This window comes from Melozone crissalis, unplaced genomic scaffold (genome assembly GCF_028551555.1).
Source record: "Melozone crissalis strain CALT ecotype California unplaced genomic scaffold, PUWL_Pcris_2 ptg000009l_1, whole genome shotgun sequence".
In the NCBI taxonomy this organism is placed as follows: Eukaryota; Metazoa; Chordata; class Aves; order Passeriformes; family Passerellidae; genus Melozone; species Melozone crissalis.
Genome location: NW_026535787.1, coordinates 8606902 through 8622299, shown reverse-complemented (window position 1 = coordinate 8622299; position 15398 = coordinate 8606902). Strand labels below are relative to the sequence as shown.

The window sequence follows — 15398 nt, the reverse complement described above, 5'->3', positions numbered from 1 at the left end:
AATTGTAAACAGGTCTAGCTGAAAAGCATCATCATCCTTTCATTTTCCAGCTGACAATATACCAGCATATATAGATTACTCCCTTGAGTAAAAAAATACTCTATTTAAAGGAAAAAAAAATCATATGACAATGACAAGACTGAAGACTGCAACGAACAACTATTTTCTGGATTCAGAATGTGGCATTTGTTAGTGCCATTTAATATCCCCTAATCTTTCCATTGGAAGAGCAGCTAAGTGTTTCCCTATTCATGTTTTCTGTGGCAGCTGTGATTTTATAAATGGATATATTTCCCCCTTCAATGATCTCTTTGCTGCCCCAAAGAATCTTATTCTGTTTAGTTTTTTTCTTATGAAAATCAATTTTCACCTGCTATTCCTCTCCACAGCTTTTTTTTTTCTTCCAGTTATGCTGTATATCCTTTAAAATACAGGACCAAACCTGTCTCCAACACTGAAGATGCACACAAACCAGGAAAGACTGCAGTGGCATGCTGATTGTGCTCTTTGCTCTATTCCACTCAGTAATTCCAGGACTGCATCTGCTTTTTTGACAGCTATTAAATTTGGAGTTGCTATTTTCACACCCTTCTTATAACCAAAAGGTCTTGTACTCTGACTGGCAACAGTCAGCTCATAGCCCATTACAACACATAAGAAACCAGGATTGTACCCTCACATGGATCACTTCAGGCATCTTCAGGCTGAATTTTATCCACACTTTTTGTTTCTCTAGCCTACTTTTCACATATCAGACCTGTAATAATTGTTTGGTTTTTTTAAATTAAAAATAATGAGATTTTTTTTTTCCTTAAGTATGACATTCTAAACAGAAAATGCAAAGTGATATGGAAAACAACTCAATTGCTAAAAATCACGATGAAATAAAAGATCAGCAACATTAATGTTATATGCTGTGCTTTAGGGTGAAGAACCATCTTTGATGAAAGCAGCTTATCATAGAATAATATATATTTCCAAGTAATTTCTGAAGTTCTTTATAAGGATCATGCATCAAATGAACACTGTAATAGACTCTGAGATTAGAGTGTAAGCTGGCACACAAAATGAATTGTAAACTCAGAATTCTCTTTTTGAAATATACAACTTGTTTTGGATATTTCTGTTGACAATTACTGCAGAAAGTACAGGAAATGGAATATCAACCTCTATTATATAAAGGAAAGATAGGTTATTAAATAAAATATAAATTTTTAATGAAAGGTTTAAAGACTCTAATGGTATAATTCCCAAATTACATGTTTTCTGACTCTTCAGAAACAAGGGTTAAAAAGATTGTGGGAGATGAGTGTTATCCAAACTCATCATTACTTTTTTCTTTTTTTCACACACAGAACTATTATAATTGCTATGCTTTGAACCAAACTCTTACAGCATATTTCATTTAGGTCTCAAAAGAGGATGTTTTCAATTCTTCCAGAGAGGAAAGACTTTCATGAAGGGAAAAGAAGTCACAAACAAATTTCTTAAATTGGCATATTGTTTATGCTTATCAGAAATAGTGTTCCAGTTTACTTAATGGCAAGAGGGTTTTCAACTGCATGGATTATACACCTTCCTGTCTTCTGTGGCAGGCAAAATAAACAGCTTTGACTCATTCCTTAAAAAAAACCCCAAAACTGAAAGCCAATAATACCCGCACACTCCAGGGAAGATTCTTTCACTAAAATTAAGGATCATAAAACAAAAACACAGAAAAACAAAACAAAACAAAAAAAAAACCCCAAACCTCTCCAAAAAACCTAAACAAAACAAATAAAAGAAAGTACAAAAAAAGAGCACTAGTCTAAATCTACTGGTTTCTGAAATTCTTATCCTCCTCAACTCCTTTCTCATTGAAAAAAACAAAACAGACCATCAAACTTCTAAACAAGTTCATTTACTTGGTTATGAACAAACAAATAGCTGAAAATACCTGGTCATGACTCTCTGCATAAGCAATGTATTTTTCTTCATACCGTCTGTTTGTCAATGTATGCACAATATTGCCCATGTTCCAGTCTTCATCTTTCAGCTCCTTAATTATCTACAGAAATGAAAGAAAGATCACTGGAAAATTGCTATAACTAAAAACATGCAACATTATCTTGGCACAGAAATTTCCAATGGATTGTGAACTGCATTCTCATGCTCCCAAGTGTTGAAGTGATGAGCTTTCTCTGATAATCCAAAGAGTTGTCTTTTTCCTTTCAGCTTTCCCACATAAATATAATACCTAGGATACTTTGTTTCTCCTTTACCTCCCAAGGAATCTCAGACAACAGAATTTACCATTTATTATATGAATCCTCTGATACATGAGATAATGTGATTGATAGCACCTGCAAGAGAGCACTGCACCAAAACCAAGGAAAAAATATGTGGGCACAGACCTACCTGGTTCACAATATCAGGAAATGTAACCCTGGCATATAGGAGCTTCCAAATAAAGCTTGGGCAGTGTGGTGCTACCTGCTGATTTTTAACAATTTAAATTGAATCCCATTAATAGGAATTTTCTGCCTCATATCACATTATTTCCTTCCTCTGCTAAATCTAGCTCAATCTCAGTGTTTGTTATTTTTTTTTTTTGTACATCACTTTGTAGACCTTCATTGATCACTACAACTTAAATGCACGCACATAAATATAAAGACATAAAAATAGAAGTCATAAAAAGGCAATAGCACCAAGATGGCCAATATCATACTGTAAAAGTTAACATTATAATTGTAACTGCCCATATACTCCTAAACAGTCTTTTTTCCTCCTTGGTTGATTTTCTTTTTTAAGTCCATAATTTCTGGTTCTGAACACATCGAGGTCCCTATGTAGCATCATGTTACATATACATCATATTACATCTATCTTGAATCTGAACTAGTACAACCACTGCTGTGCCAAACAGTTTATCTTTCTTACTTTTTCAGATTCCTCAGAATTAGTTCATGGAATCTCTTGGAGCTGCTTCAGTTTTCAAGCTGACTTTAGCAAGTTGCCCAGAAAATTTCCTATTAACAGGTATGTACTTAAAAACTGAAGAGAGAGTAAGCAGTCTAGGAGAGTTTGATAACAGGTGATAAACTGATTAGCTGAACTTCTCCCTTCCAACCATCTCAGCTTTATTTTTCCCTTCATGAAATGTGGTAACAAACTCTGGCATCATCTCTTTCTTTAACATCTCTACTGTGGTCACTTATTTGCAGTTTCTTTGGCAAGAAGCTTCCTGTCTACATCACACTAAGTTTTTGTATAATATCAATCATAAGTGATTTGCACTCAACATCCCATCAGTGTCCCATGCTGTCCCATGTCAAGTGCCTGTTTAAGCTGGAAAAACTGACATTTCCTCCAGTTAAAGCATTTGCTACAGCACAGTTATGCCTTCTATCCAAGTATTGTGAATTAAATGAGGCAGACTATATAAAAGATTGTTAAATTAGATTGCAAATTTTTTGGCACTGGTAAAATTCTATGGTCTGGGGTTTTTTTCCTGTGTAACATGAACTTGGCCACTTGCATTTTGCTTACCTAGGAAATTGCTCATATTGCCTGCCCTAAAGTATGTTAAGGAACAAAACAAAAAACAAACTAACAAAACTCCAAGAAACCCACAAAACATCACAATTAGGTATTTGTTGTCAAAAGAAAATGAGCCCTTACTGCATTCCAGGACCTAAACGTCTAAATTACACATTCCAAGTTTTAGTGATGGTGTCTCTGTTGGAAAAGCTGACAAATTTGTCTTCTGAAAAGAGGCTTGAAACTGTTTTTCAATTGGCCCTTTACCTCCTAGTTACAAAACTCAAAGATGTTGAAGGTAAGCTAATTTTTTGGTTCTTATTCTTACCTCCCTACTGTATTTATTGAAGCATTAGTGGTCATATAAAACATTTGTTTTCAGATCACCGTGACATCCTAAAGGATGTGGGTGCAATATTTCATTTAACTGAAAAATGTTCTCTAAAACATCACTAGAAGCGTTTTCAAATCATTTAGTGTTTATGCCTTTTCTTTTGATTCTCTATATTAAGGAAAAGGTGATATAAATCCTTATTGTAGACAGAATTTATTAAAATTTACAGATTTATATTACTCAGTTTTGTAACTCCCCGTACCAATTGCAGGTGTTTGTGTAATTCACCTAGGTTTATTTTGCTTAAACTTTCAGGTCTATTTATATTCAATGCCAATTTCTATGTCCAGCATCAGGAGGGTTTAGTGCATATTTTTGGAGTGATTTGTTTGTTTTTTATATATTTATATGCATGTGGTTAAATTTTTTTATCTACATGTTCACATTCAATATAGATTACACATTCTACAGCTCTTGCAAGGCACAGGTCTTTTCAAAGAAATTGAACTTATGTGTATTGTATTAAGAAAACAATTATCAGCTGGAGTGTGAATCCCAGCTCCTGAACTTCCTCACCTGAAGCCTACATAACATCTGACAGCTCTCATTTCAGCCTCTAATACCTGTGCTCAAGCCTGTCAGAATTTATTTCAATAGCACATTAACATAAGAGAAAGCAAAACTTGTCAGCAGGATTCAGAAGTGTTTATGTGTATGCACTGACAGAGGAGCATCCCCCTTTGAAGAGCAGGATGTAATTTTTAAGTTCTCACCTGTATCCACTTATCTGGAATGGCCATGGCAAGTCTGTAATCAAAGCCCCCTCCTCCCTCTGCCACAGGCCGACAGAGAGCTGGCATTCCAGAAACGTCCTGGAACAGATCAAACACCCACAACATCATTTCCACAGCACTGCAAATATCACTGCATACTTCCCACCAGTAATGCTGACATACAAACACTCCATAAGCAGCTTCACAGATTGACCTGGTTTAAGGGAGAAAAGAATAAATTTAAATCATCTATAACTACACCCAGATGTGCTGTTTGAATACAAAAGTTACAGAGAAAAGCATTATGACTTGTCTCATCAAATACTCTGCCTCAGAATACTTTATTACAGTAAATATTTAAATGGGAAGAGACCTCACTAGATGCAGAGTTTGAAATAATTAGCTCTCTTGAGCTCCAAGCAATCAATAGAAAGTACAAAGTGGTCAACAAAAGACAAATTAAACCTTCATTTTGTTTATTGATATTTTGCATAAGGAATTGCATAAACTAAGGTTAAATATAAAGTGCACTAAGGAAGAAAAATACAATCTCTACTCTTTTCTCAAAACAAAACCTATTGATCCAGCTAGTCCTGGAAGTGACATGCTCTTACTGCATAATTTTCCAGTTTCATATTGATGGATGCTGACCATCCTTACATTTGTAATTCCATATTTTCAAAATATTTATTTCACCATGTTATTAGGCAATTTTATCATGCAGCATTCTTTTGTAAAGTTATCTCAAAAGAAAATGCAAGTCTCCAACAATTGCAAAATATCCATCAGTACTCAATTTTATTAACTTCTGTGGGGGAATGGCTTCTCACTAAGAGCAGTTATGGATTAACAAACACCTCTTGCATCTACACAAGGGAATTTATGGAATTAATACTGACTAGCACCAGGTCTTAATTAGGAAGCTCATTCTGATTTGCTAGATTCAATCCAGTTTTTTTCAACCCAATTGCTGCATTGGAATAGTGAAAAAAGATATTTATGCTTCAAGTCATACACATATACAGGCATACTCAGACATAAGGGAGGAGATCAACCAGATCACCAGGAAGCTCATGGATGGCATCCCAGGGGTGGAAGGCAGGGCTGCCATCCAGAGGGACTGGCTGGAGGAATCAATCAGCAGAAATGTCACACAGAATGTCAGAATGTCACCGAGCTAATCCTGACCCTGGGATGTGCCACCTCCCGCATCCACAGGGGCTGGGCCAGCCAGGCTGGGAGCAAGGGCTGGGGCTGTGGGCCAGCAGCAAGCTGAGCTTCAGCCAGCAGCCAGGGCTGGCAGCAGGGATGGCATGGCCAGCACATCCCAGGCTGTGTGAGCAGCACAGCCAGGAGATCAAAGAGGGAATTATCCCCCCTCTGTCAGCAGCCACTGGATCACACAGAAAACTGTGTCCATATTCCACACGCTGTAAAAAAAAGTGAAGTGGAAATTTTTTACAAAGTTTTAGATGTGATAAAAATTTCAAAAACTCTCCTAAATCAGTCAGAAAGGACAGACACAGACTCTTGGTCTCTAGGTTATACAGGACATGATGATATGAAACAAAAGCCTTTTTCTGTAATTCATGATGCCAGTCTGGAGGACGTCCGAGTCTAAGATTTAAGCAAGTCCCATCTACTTAAATCAAAATAATTAGAGCCAGATTTTTGGGAAGTAAAATTCCCAATTTAACAGCATTTATATCTATGTCTACAAGTTTTAACTGGACACAAAAAAAAAAAATCATAAATAGTTTGTTTAGTACATCAAACGTACTTAATGTACTTATACCAGGAAACTTTCTAGCCTGGTACAGCCCTCAGATTCCAACACATTGACCTTCCACACAGGGGGCAATGAAATAATAGCATGTGATCAAAGGGGGAATCTAAAAGGACTTCAGGGCATTGAGACAATTGGTAAAGGAAGCTGAGGCAGAAGCCCATTTCTCCTCTCTAACTCTAGTTGAAGGCAGTAAAATTGAAAGAAATAGATGGACTCAGTTTATTCATACATTGCTCCATGGCTGGTGTCACTGCCAAAATGTTGGGGGTTTTGGCAATGGAATGGCCAAGCATGCTGGATTCAGACAGGAATTACATTCCTCAGTGATATCTGTATGGGAACCAATTTCAGCAGGCACATGGGAGCCTCATGAGTTTAGCAAGACACAAGTCCAGGGGCTGTGCCTGGCTTGGGCCAACCCCTGTTTATCAATCCAGGCTGGGTGTGAACAGATCCAGAGCAGTCACTGAGAAAGACTTGGGTGTGCTGGTGGGTGAGAGGCTGGACATGACTTGTCAGTGTGCTCCTGCAGTCCAGAAATCCAAATCTGTCCTGGGCTGTGCCCAAAGTGGGCAGCAGGAGGGAGAGGGCATTCTTGCCCTCTCTGCTGAGAGCCCACCTGCAGGGCTGCATCCAGCTCTGGGCTCCCAGCACAGCAAGGACAGGGACCTGCTGGAGCCAGGCCAGAGGAGGGCCATGAAGATGATCAGGGATAGAGCACCTCTGCTATGAAGAAAGGCTGAGAGAACTGGGATTGTTCAGCCTGAGCAAAAAAGCCTTTGTGGTGACCTAATTGTGGCCTTCCAGTGTCTCCAGAAAGGAGCCCACAAGAATGACAGAGATGACATTTTGCTAGGATATGTATTGATGGGACAAAGGGGAATGGCTTCAAATAGGAAGAGAGTAGGTTTAGATTAAATATTAGGAAGGAAGTCTTTACTGTGAGGGTGGTGAGGCACTGGCACAGGCTGCCCAGAGAAGCTGTGGATGCCCCATTGCTGTTCAAGGCCAGGTTGGATGGGGCTCTGACCAACCTGGGCTATTGGAAGGTGTCCCTGCTCATGGCAGGGACATGATCTTTAAGTTCTATTCCAACCCAGGCCATTCTATTATGCTATGATAAAACAGCCAGTTTCAAAGGATTTGTTTATACCAGGTTTGAAAAGAGCTGCATATAAAAATAGAAACCTCAGCATACTGTTTCTTTGCCTGTTTGTGTCTATAATACTTCAGGCATGACATAATTTTACTTAGCATGTTTTCTTCCCGTTATAAAGATCTTTAATCGCCACTTTATTTAGAAGACCAAAATGAAAAACAAGCGTATACTCAGTAACACCTAAAAAATTAGCAATTACTAAGACAGAATATACAGAATATTAAAAAGCTGTAAAATCATCAATTAATTACATTAAGAAGGGAATATATTATCATTAGTTATGGCCAGAGAAAAACATTTTTCTCACATGGCAGTGATTCTATAGCCAAGCAGACATTCTTCACTGCCTTTTGTAATTTTCAATTATGTCAATAGTTTCTCATTCTGAAATTCTCCTTTAACCATGAAGCACATTGATCAATTCTATGATTCATGTAGCGACTTCCCAAAGCAGAAAATTATGTATTGAAAAAGAAGCACTCTCAACTTAAACATGAGAAACTGAAGACACATCTTATTAAAAAAAAAGGAATTCTTAGGCCAGGTAATACAAGACAACTAAACTCAGAAATTCTTTGGTAGGAATGCTTATAATCTATGCCTACCTAGAAAATTAACTGATTTAATTTCACATAAGCCTACAGCTCAATGAAACCACCCCCAGTTTGCTACTGATTGCTCCCCAGATGCTGTTTTGGTAGTTTGTCATTGAGCTCCTAGCAGTGATTGTCTATGATAGAAGACTTCACCATAAATAAGAAACTAGAGTAAAGCAGTATTTTGCCTTCTAAAGATAGAGAACTCTTCAGCATCACAAACCCTTTTATTAGAAATCCATATAGTCCCTAATGGTATCAGACAGATATCACTTTTTCTTCTAAACAAAATGAATTATTTAAACATGATAACAGAAAAGAATCCTCCATGTTTAAATGATTTTTCTTCTGGATAAAAACAAAATATCAGTGAAAATTAGAATTTTGAATGCTCTGCTGTTTCATACTCTTAAAAACTCCATGTGCCAGAAACATTTTTCAGTCAAAAAAATTTATCTCAATAAACTCAAGTAATATAGTCTATTTACTCCTTTAGAAACCTGGAGAAACTTAATAATAAATTTAAATTACCCTACATATTTAACATCTATAAGTTTATTGCATTTAATTTGAAGAGTAATTGTCAGATATACCAATATAATTCAAAATATGCAAAACATCATTAGGGCTGTTAATCTTTAGTACCACAGAGCACCACTGACAAATGGCTATCATGCACAAGCAATAAACTAATAAAAATAATTCTCATTACAAGTTCAAGGTGATGAAGGAAAAAAAATAAAAAGAAACTGTCACATTAATTAATAATCTATTAATGCTGAGAAAATTCCCAGAGTGCATATTCAGGTTGTTTTTTCCCAGCAGGCAAAGTCTGTCCACTAATTAATATTTTTCAGCTCATGTCACTGCTTGAGTACCCAAGGCGTGACTTGATAATTAACAGGAAATTCACATCCTAAAGCAAACTAATCAATATTAATGTCACTGAGGAAGGCAAAGTGATCTTACCTCTGCTATGGTTATGCATTCTGGGTGCAAGGTATTAATCATGTGATTGGCCAGCATCAGGTAACACAAAGCATCTTCATCCACATGTAGGCCAAAATACTCATTGTAATCTCCACTGAACCCTGTGCCTAATAAGACAAGAAGTTTTAAAAACCAGAGTCAAGCTTTATTTAGCAAACACAGCTATTTCACTCAATATTTCATTTTATAAGCAGAATGTTTTAATGATTTTCCATCTATCCTCATAGCAACAAAGCAAGAAAATTAGCAAATCCAGATTTTTTTGATCATTCACAGAATATCCTGAGCTGGAAGAGACCCATTAAGATCAGAGTCCAATGCCTGGCCTTGCACAGGACCAGAATCACACCCTGCATCACCCAGGTGCTTTAGTAATCTTCTGAACATGTTTAGGAATCTTCTTCACACCTGTGCCAGCTGTGTTGTGCTCCCATCCAGCCACAGGACTCATCCCCCCAGTTTTGCTTATGCCAATCATGTCAAAACCCTGGGACTGGGCTAAAGCTTTGAGCTCTTCTTTTTTGTTCCTCATGTGTGTATTGGTACAGAAACACTTCCAGCATGGTTTGTTAACGCTGACACCTTGTGGAGCAGATTGAGGGATCTTCCTAGTGCTTCCATCCTCATGTTTTGGTTGCGCCATCCCATTGCTCATCACTAGCAAGCCGGGTTTTGTCCCTTTCCCATCTAGTTTCAAGCTCTACCAACAAGCCCCTCTAACTCTTGTGCTAAAGCCCTTTTCCACCCTGAGAAACAGTGAACTTTAGAGGAACAGAGCTGCACCAGGAGAGCTGAGATCAGAGCTGATGAATGGCTCACCGATGCCGTGGTGGTGATACAACATGGACGTAACGCCGTCGAACCGGAATCCATCGAAGCGATAGTCTTCAATCCACATCCTCAAATTAGACAGAAGGAATCTCAGGACTTCCCAGCTGAAATGCATTTATTAAGCTTTAAAAAACTTGGGATCAACTAGAGTTCCTTGTACCATGTCCTCCACTGGCATACGTGGTACTTGTACTGTACATTTTACTATTTTAATGACTTCTTCCCTGTTTTTCATTAACCTTTCCCAAAAAGATTTGTCTTTAAGCCTTTGCCTTTTTACTGCACCAAATCTTAAGACTGGAGATAGGAGGTTAGTAAAAACTCTCAACTATCTACATAGACATCTAACAGGATAGTGTCTGAACACATATACTATATTTTACTACCCATACTTGCAGGTGTAATTTTCCTTTCCCTCTTTGAAGATGGTTACTCTCTGTGGGAAAAGATGCTATAGAAAAGGAAATCAAATTTTAATAGGCAAGAACTTCTCCCATAGATTTTATGGATTTATAGCAATTTTTAGGCATAACTGCTGTTGAAAAACTGCCCTTCCTAATTAACGACAAATCACATGTCACCAGCAGAATGCCAAATCACCTACTATGTTGCAAATTTACACATTTGAAAAGTAAACCACGGGAAAGTTGAGGAGGTGTATTTTGAAGTTCAGAACATCAGGAATGTGATATAACACACACACATGCACAAAGCATGGAGATGAAATCAAAATATAAGAGGTTCCAAAATGAACAAGCATGTGGAAACATTCATGAAAAGATTTTGATATTAAGGAATACAATAGTTTCATGAGCAGTTTTCCTAGCATTCATCACGTCCTCTCCCTGGGCATTGGTCTCTGTAGCTTCCAAAGATACCCACATCTTGTTTCTACTGTTCACCCTCCATGGCACAGCCCTCTCTGACACCCTCATGTGCACCTCCTGCAAGCCACAGCTCTGAAGAGCTCACCCATCTCAATCAGGCAACACAAGATGTAGTGAAACTGGTTTTGTTCACATCTTCAGCACTTGCCAATGTTATGATTTCTTTCTAACCAATTTCCCAAGACAGCATAGCTACAAACCCCACTTCCTACCAAGTTTCTGTTCAGAGAAAAGGCCAGGAGCAGGCAGGGTCTCTCCAGCCACCCTCTGCTGAGACAGAACGGATAGTGTTGCAGAAACCACACCAAAATTTACCTATGCACATGGTAGGCATAGGGTAGTGAAGGGGATCCTTCCTACATTTCATTTAACAGACATCAGAAACAGTAATTTCGGGAAGAAATTCTGACAAAACGAAAAGCTTCATTTTGACAAACAAATGTCACCATTTTCCTTCCTCCAAACAACTTCTTCATATGAAGGATGCTGTAAGTCCTGAGTAAGTGGTATTACAAGAAAAGATGAGAGGCTATGGACACACTATAAAGTCAAATCCTGATCTCACTAAGTAGCTAATTCTTATTAACTTCCATAGAATTTTAATATTTCCCCTTCTTTCTGCATGCACTGGACAGAAATACACACTTGTGCATATAAAGATAGAATTACTACCAAAGCAAAACCTCCAAATTTAGGAAATGTGAATCAGCTCACTGTGAATTCCCTCAGTTCAACACCTTTCCTGGGCATGCATTACATGACAAGATTTTTTTGGTTATTGTTCCATTGCTACACTCCCCTTCAAATCATCCAATTCACAAGTTAACACGACACTAGAAACATCTCAGGAGCTTGTCTGAAGAACCCTTCATATATTTATTAGTTCTCAGGTGAGATGGTTTGCAGGGAATGGACAAGATTGAGATTGCTCTGATATTGAAAGGGATAGAAAAGTATCAAAAGTCCCACAAACTGGCAAACTGGTCACAAAAACGCAATTTTGTGCTGTATCTTTTTCTGACTCAGCATAAAATTCACAGAAAGCTATTTCCTGCAAGCTAAATACTGTGAGAAAAGAGCACAGCATTTTAGCAAATAAAATTAGTATCTCACACAGAATTAGGATAATGCATGCACAAAGAGTGCATTAATTACTACAAGCACTATCCAGACTTAAAAGTTATTTCTTCTCATTACAAACATCTTGACTTTATAACCCTAAAGTCCTTAAGATGGTGAAGAGGATTTGAACATTTGTAAAAAATACACAAAAATCTCAAAATGGATAACAAATGTAATTTTTTTCCACCATTGTTGGCATTGAAGATTGATCTTTGGGAAAAGATGGAGAACCTGCAAGAACATAAATTGTAATGACTTTTAGATGAAAAAGCGACAACAATAAAAACAAACAAGATGAATTTGTTGCACCAAAGTATTAGTTAGAAAATTTATGAGATCAAAAACCTGAGTAGGAGCAGCAGATGTTTTCCAAGCATCTGATTGCACATGGGAGAGAAGATCATAAATAAATAAATAAACATTTTATCTGTGATTTTTAGTCTAAACTTAGACAAAATTCAGCTTTAGGATAATTTTTAAGAAGTGTATCAAGTACTAGCAGCCATATTGACTTGTAGAGAAATGCCTACACAGCTCCAAAACATGAACCAGAATAACAGATTTTTTGAGACATGCAAATCACACAAACCATACAGAGGATCAGTTTTTCATCCAAGTCAATTTGTTCATGGGAGCAGCAATATTAGACATAGAAGTTGACAGAACAAATAACTTTGCAGAAAGCCAGCAGAGGCCAAAATTGAAGAGACATAATTGAGATACAGCCACCACAGAAGCAGTAATTCAGGAGCATTTCTAAACCAGCTCATTCTTGTATTTTACAGGCAGATATGGAAACGGGAAAGCATTCATTAGGAATGTAATTTCTTCTGGAAAGAAGCCATATCTTAAGATCTATCCTAAAAATCTCACATTTTTGCATATATCAAAACTAAGGAAGTTCTTCTATTGCATGCATGATCAAAGACAGGCTATTATGTAGCTTTTTTATGCTGTATCATCATTATGGAACCGAATGATTTACAGTGTAAGAAATCTAATTCAGAATTCACTCAGACATTCAAAACAAAGAAGGTCTTTGCAGAGAAGTATTGCTGGATTTTTTCCTTCACTCTTGGAACCCACAGCTCATTTATTAATAGCAGATTTTTTTGTTTGAAAAAGTGGAATGAGCACATCTACCCTAGATGACCTAGTTTCATGAGGTGATGAGACATTTAACAACTTTCCTATACTAGGTCAGCACAAAATCTGTGAAATTGCTTATAAGACACACTTGTTATTTACTTTTTTCCTCTAGACTAACAAAAAAAGCAAAATAATGATTCACCATAAGCATTTTAAATTCCAGTCCATGATGAACATGAAATATTTAGATGTAAGCAATGCATTTAAAACAGTTAATTTTGTCACTATGGACAAAAAATAATATTGGCTGTGCCTAATACAGTTTGAAGATGTAATTCTTGAACCATATTAATGTTGACCTTCAGGAATTGCATTTATTACTATCTATTGGAGAACTGCTGACCTTATAAGAATCTAGACTTTTATGATGATATGCCTCTTTCAGTTCTCACTGTTTAATTAACTTAAGACATAGGAGCACTGAATTGCTAAAACATTATTTCTCAAACTATCCCCAAATGTTTCAACAGCTGACTAGTCTAAATTCAATCAAAAGATTGCTAAACAAAGAAATTGGCATTCAGTCTAATAAAGGGAATAGTTGTAAATTAATTTGATGCAGGGGTGCACAATTACTTCTGTGCCTTTTTGTGGGCAGAACTTCAATTCTTCATAAACCACAGAGAAATATATATATTATATGCATATATATAGAATCATAGAATGGTTTGTGTTGGACAAGACCTCTGAGATCACTGAGCACAACTCTTTACAGCACCGTGTTCACTACTAAGCCATGTCCCTGTGTGTACCACATCACACATCTTTAATGCTGCCAGGGATGGTTCTTCCACCACTCCTCTGGGCAGCCTGTCACGCAGGCTTACCCCTCCAGGGAAGGCATTTTTCCTGATACATAATCCTGCCTGGGAAAAGAGACTCATCCCACCATGCTACACCCTCCTGGCAGGGAGTTGCAGGGACCAGTAAGGTCTCCCCTGAACCTTCTTTTCTCCAAACTAAATAGTCTGAGTTCCCTCAGCTATTTCTCACAGGAGAAGCAGTTTGGCTTTAGATATATATATATATATATATACACACACACACATATATATATATATATACACACACACACACGTATGAATATGTGTGTATATATATATGTACATATACACATATGTATATGTGTATACATGTATATATGTACATATGTACGTACGTGTATATAAATATATATGTATGTATATGTTTATATATATGTATAGCAACCATACTAATACATATCATACACAATCCACATCATGTTTTATGTATTTACAATTTTCTATTTAAAAATTCTAATAAGCAGAACACTGGTTATTATGCAGCTTGTTTGGTTTGTTTTGTTTTGAGAGAGAACTAGAGCAGCAGCTTTGAAGATGTAGAGGGTTTTCCATTTTAGTTAAAATTGGAATTCTAGAGTGCCACACCAGACAACAGCCCTTCTGCAACCATTAATCCTAATCCCCAAAGTCCACTGCTATGCAGGGAGAAAGACTTTTTTTTTTCAATATGCTGTAAACAATATAATAGCACTATGCATTTATTAGACTTATATTCAATAATTACTTCGGCAAAATGAATTCTTAGAAATAGGCACAGTGTTTACTCATACAGAAGCAGTAATTCTGAAGTGCTCATGAAAATATTTTAACTTTTTTCCCCTCAGAATGCTACTCCCCCTGTTGGTACCAAACAGTGCCATACAGCAAGGTGAAACAAGAATTTCCCAGTTTTTAATCGCTTAGACATTTGATCGATGCTTTGAAAAGACACATCATTTTAAAATTGTGCAGGTTGATTCTGCACCAACTCTCTTTCATATATTGCCAATGCATTAAACATGTTTATGAATATATTCACACAACCTTCCTGAAATGCCATTTGCATAAAAAATTTTCTCCTCAAATGGACTATGGATTATATGAGGATTTAAAATAGCGTGCAAGTAAGCAGCACTGTCCTAGGCTTACATTTTTATGGCTAGTCCTATCCACACTTGGTAAGAGTAAACTAGTATCAAATAAGGCATTCAGTTATCTGCCCTATAAAATGGAAGCAATAATTCAAATACTACACAGCAAAGGTTATGTCCTGCAAAATGTGAATATAAGAACAGCCTTGGAGGCAAAGCAGGTATGTACTTATTGTAATGAAATTTAATACTCTTGATGCTTTTTGCTCAGTGAGTTTCCTGAGGTAAATAGAAAGGAAAAAAACCCAAGTAAGTACTGAAGACAATTACCTCAGTTTTAAGAGAGCCTGCA

The 15398-nt window shown here is 37.0% G+C and overlaps 1 protein-coding gene across 1 annotated transcript in view; it reads right to left on the bottom strand.

The window, feature by feature from the left end:
* Positions 1–15398, bottom strand: part of GBE1 (1,4-alpha-glucan branching enzyme 1) — a 136272-nt gene that overhangs the window by 42365 nt on the left and 78509 nt on the right. The window contains exons 8-11 of the mRNA XM_054270313.1: positions 9983–10098; positions 9143–9270; positions 4630–4728; positions 1937–2047 (exon numbers count right to left, since the gene is read on the bottom strand). Of these exons, the coding sequence (XP_054126288.1) occupies positions 1937–2047; positions 4630–4728; positions 9143–9270; positions 9983–10098 (454 nt within the window). The remainder of the gene's footprint in view (positions 1–1936; positions 2048–4629; positions 4729–9142; positions 9271–9982; positions 10099–15398) is intronic.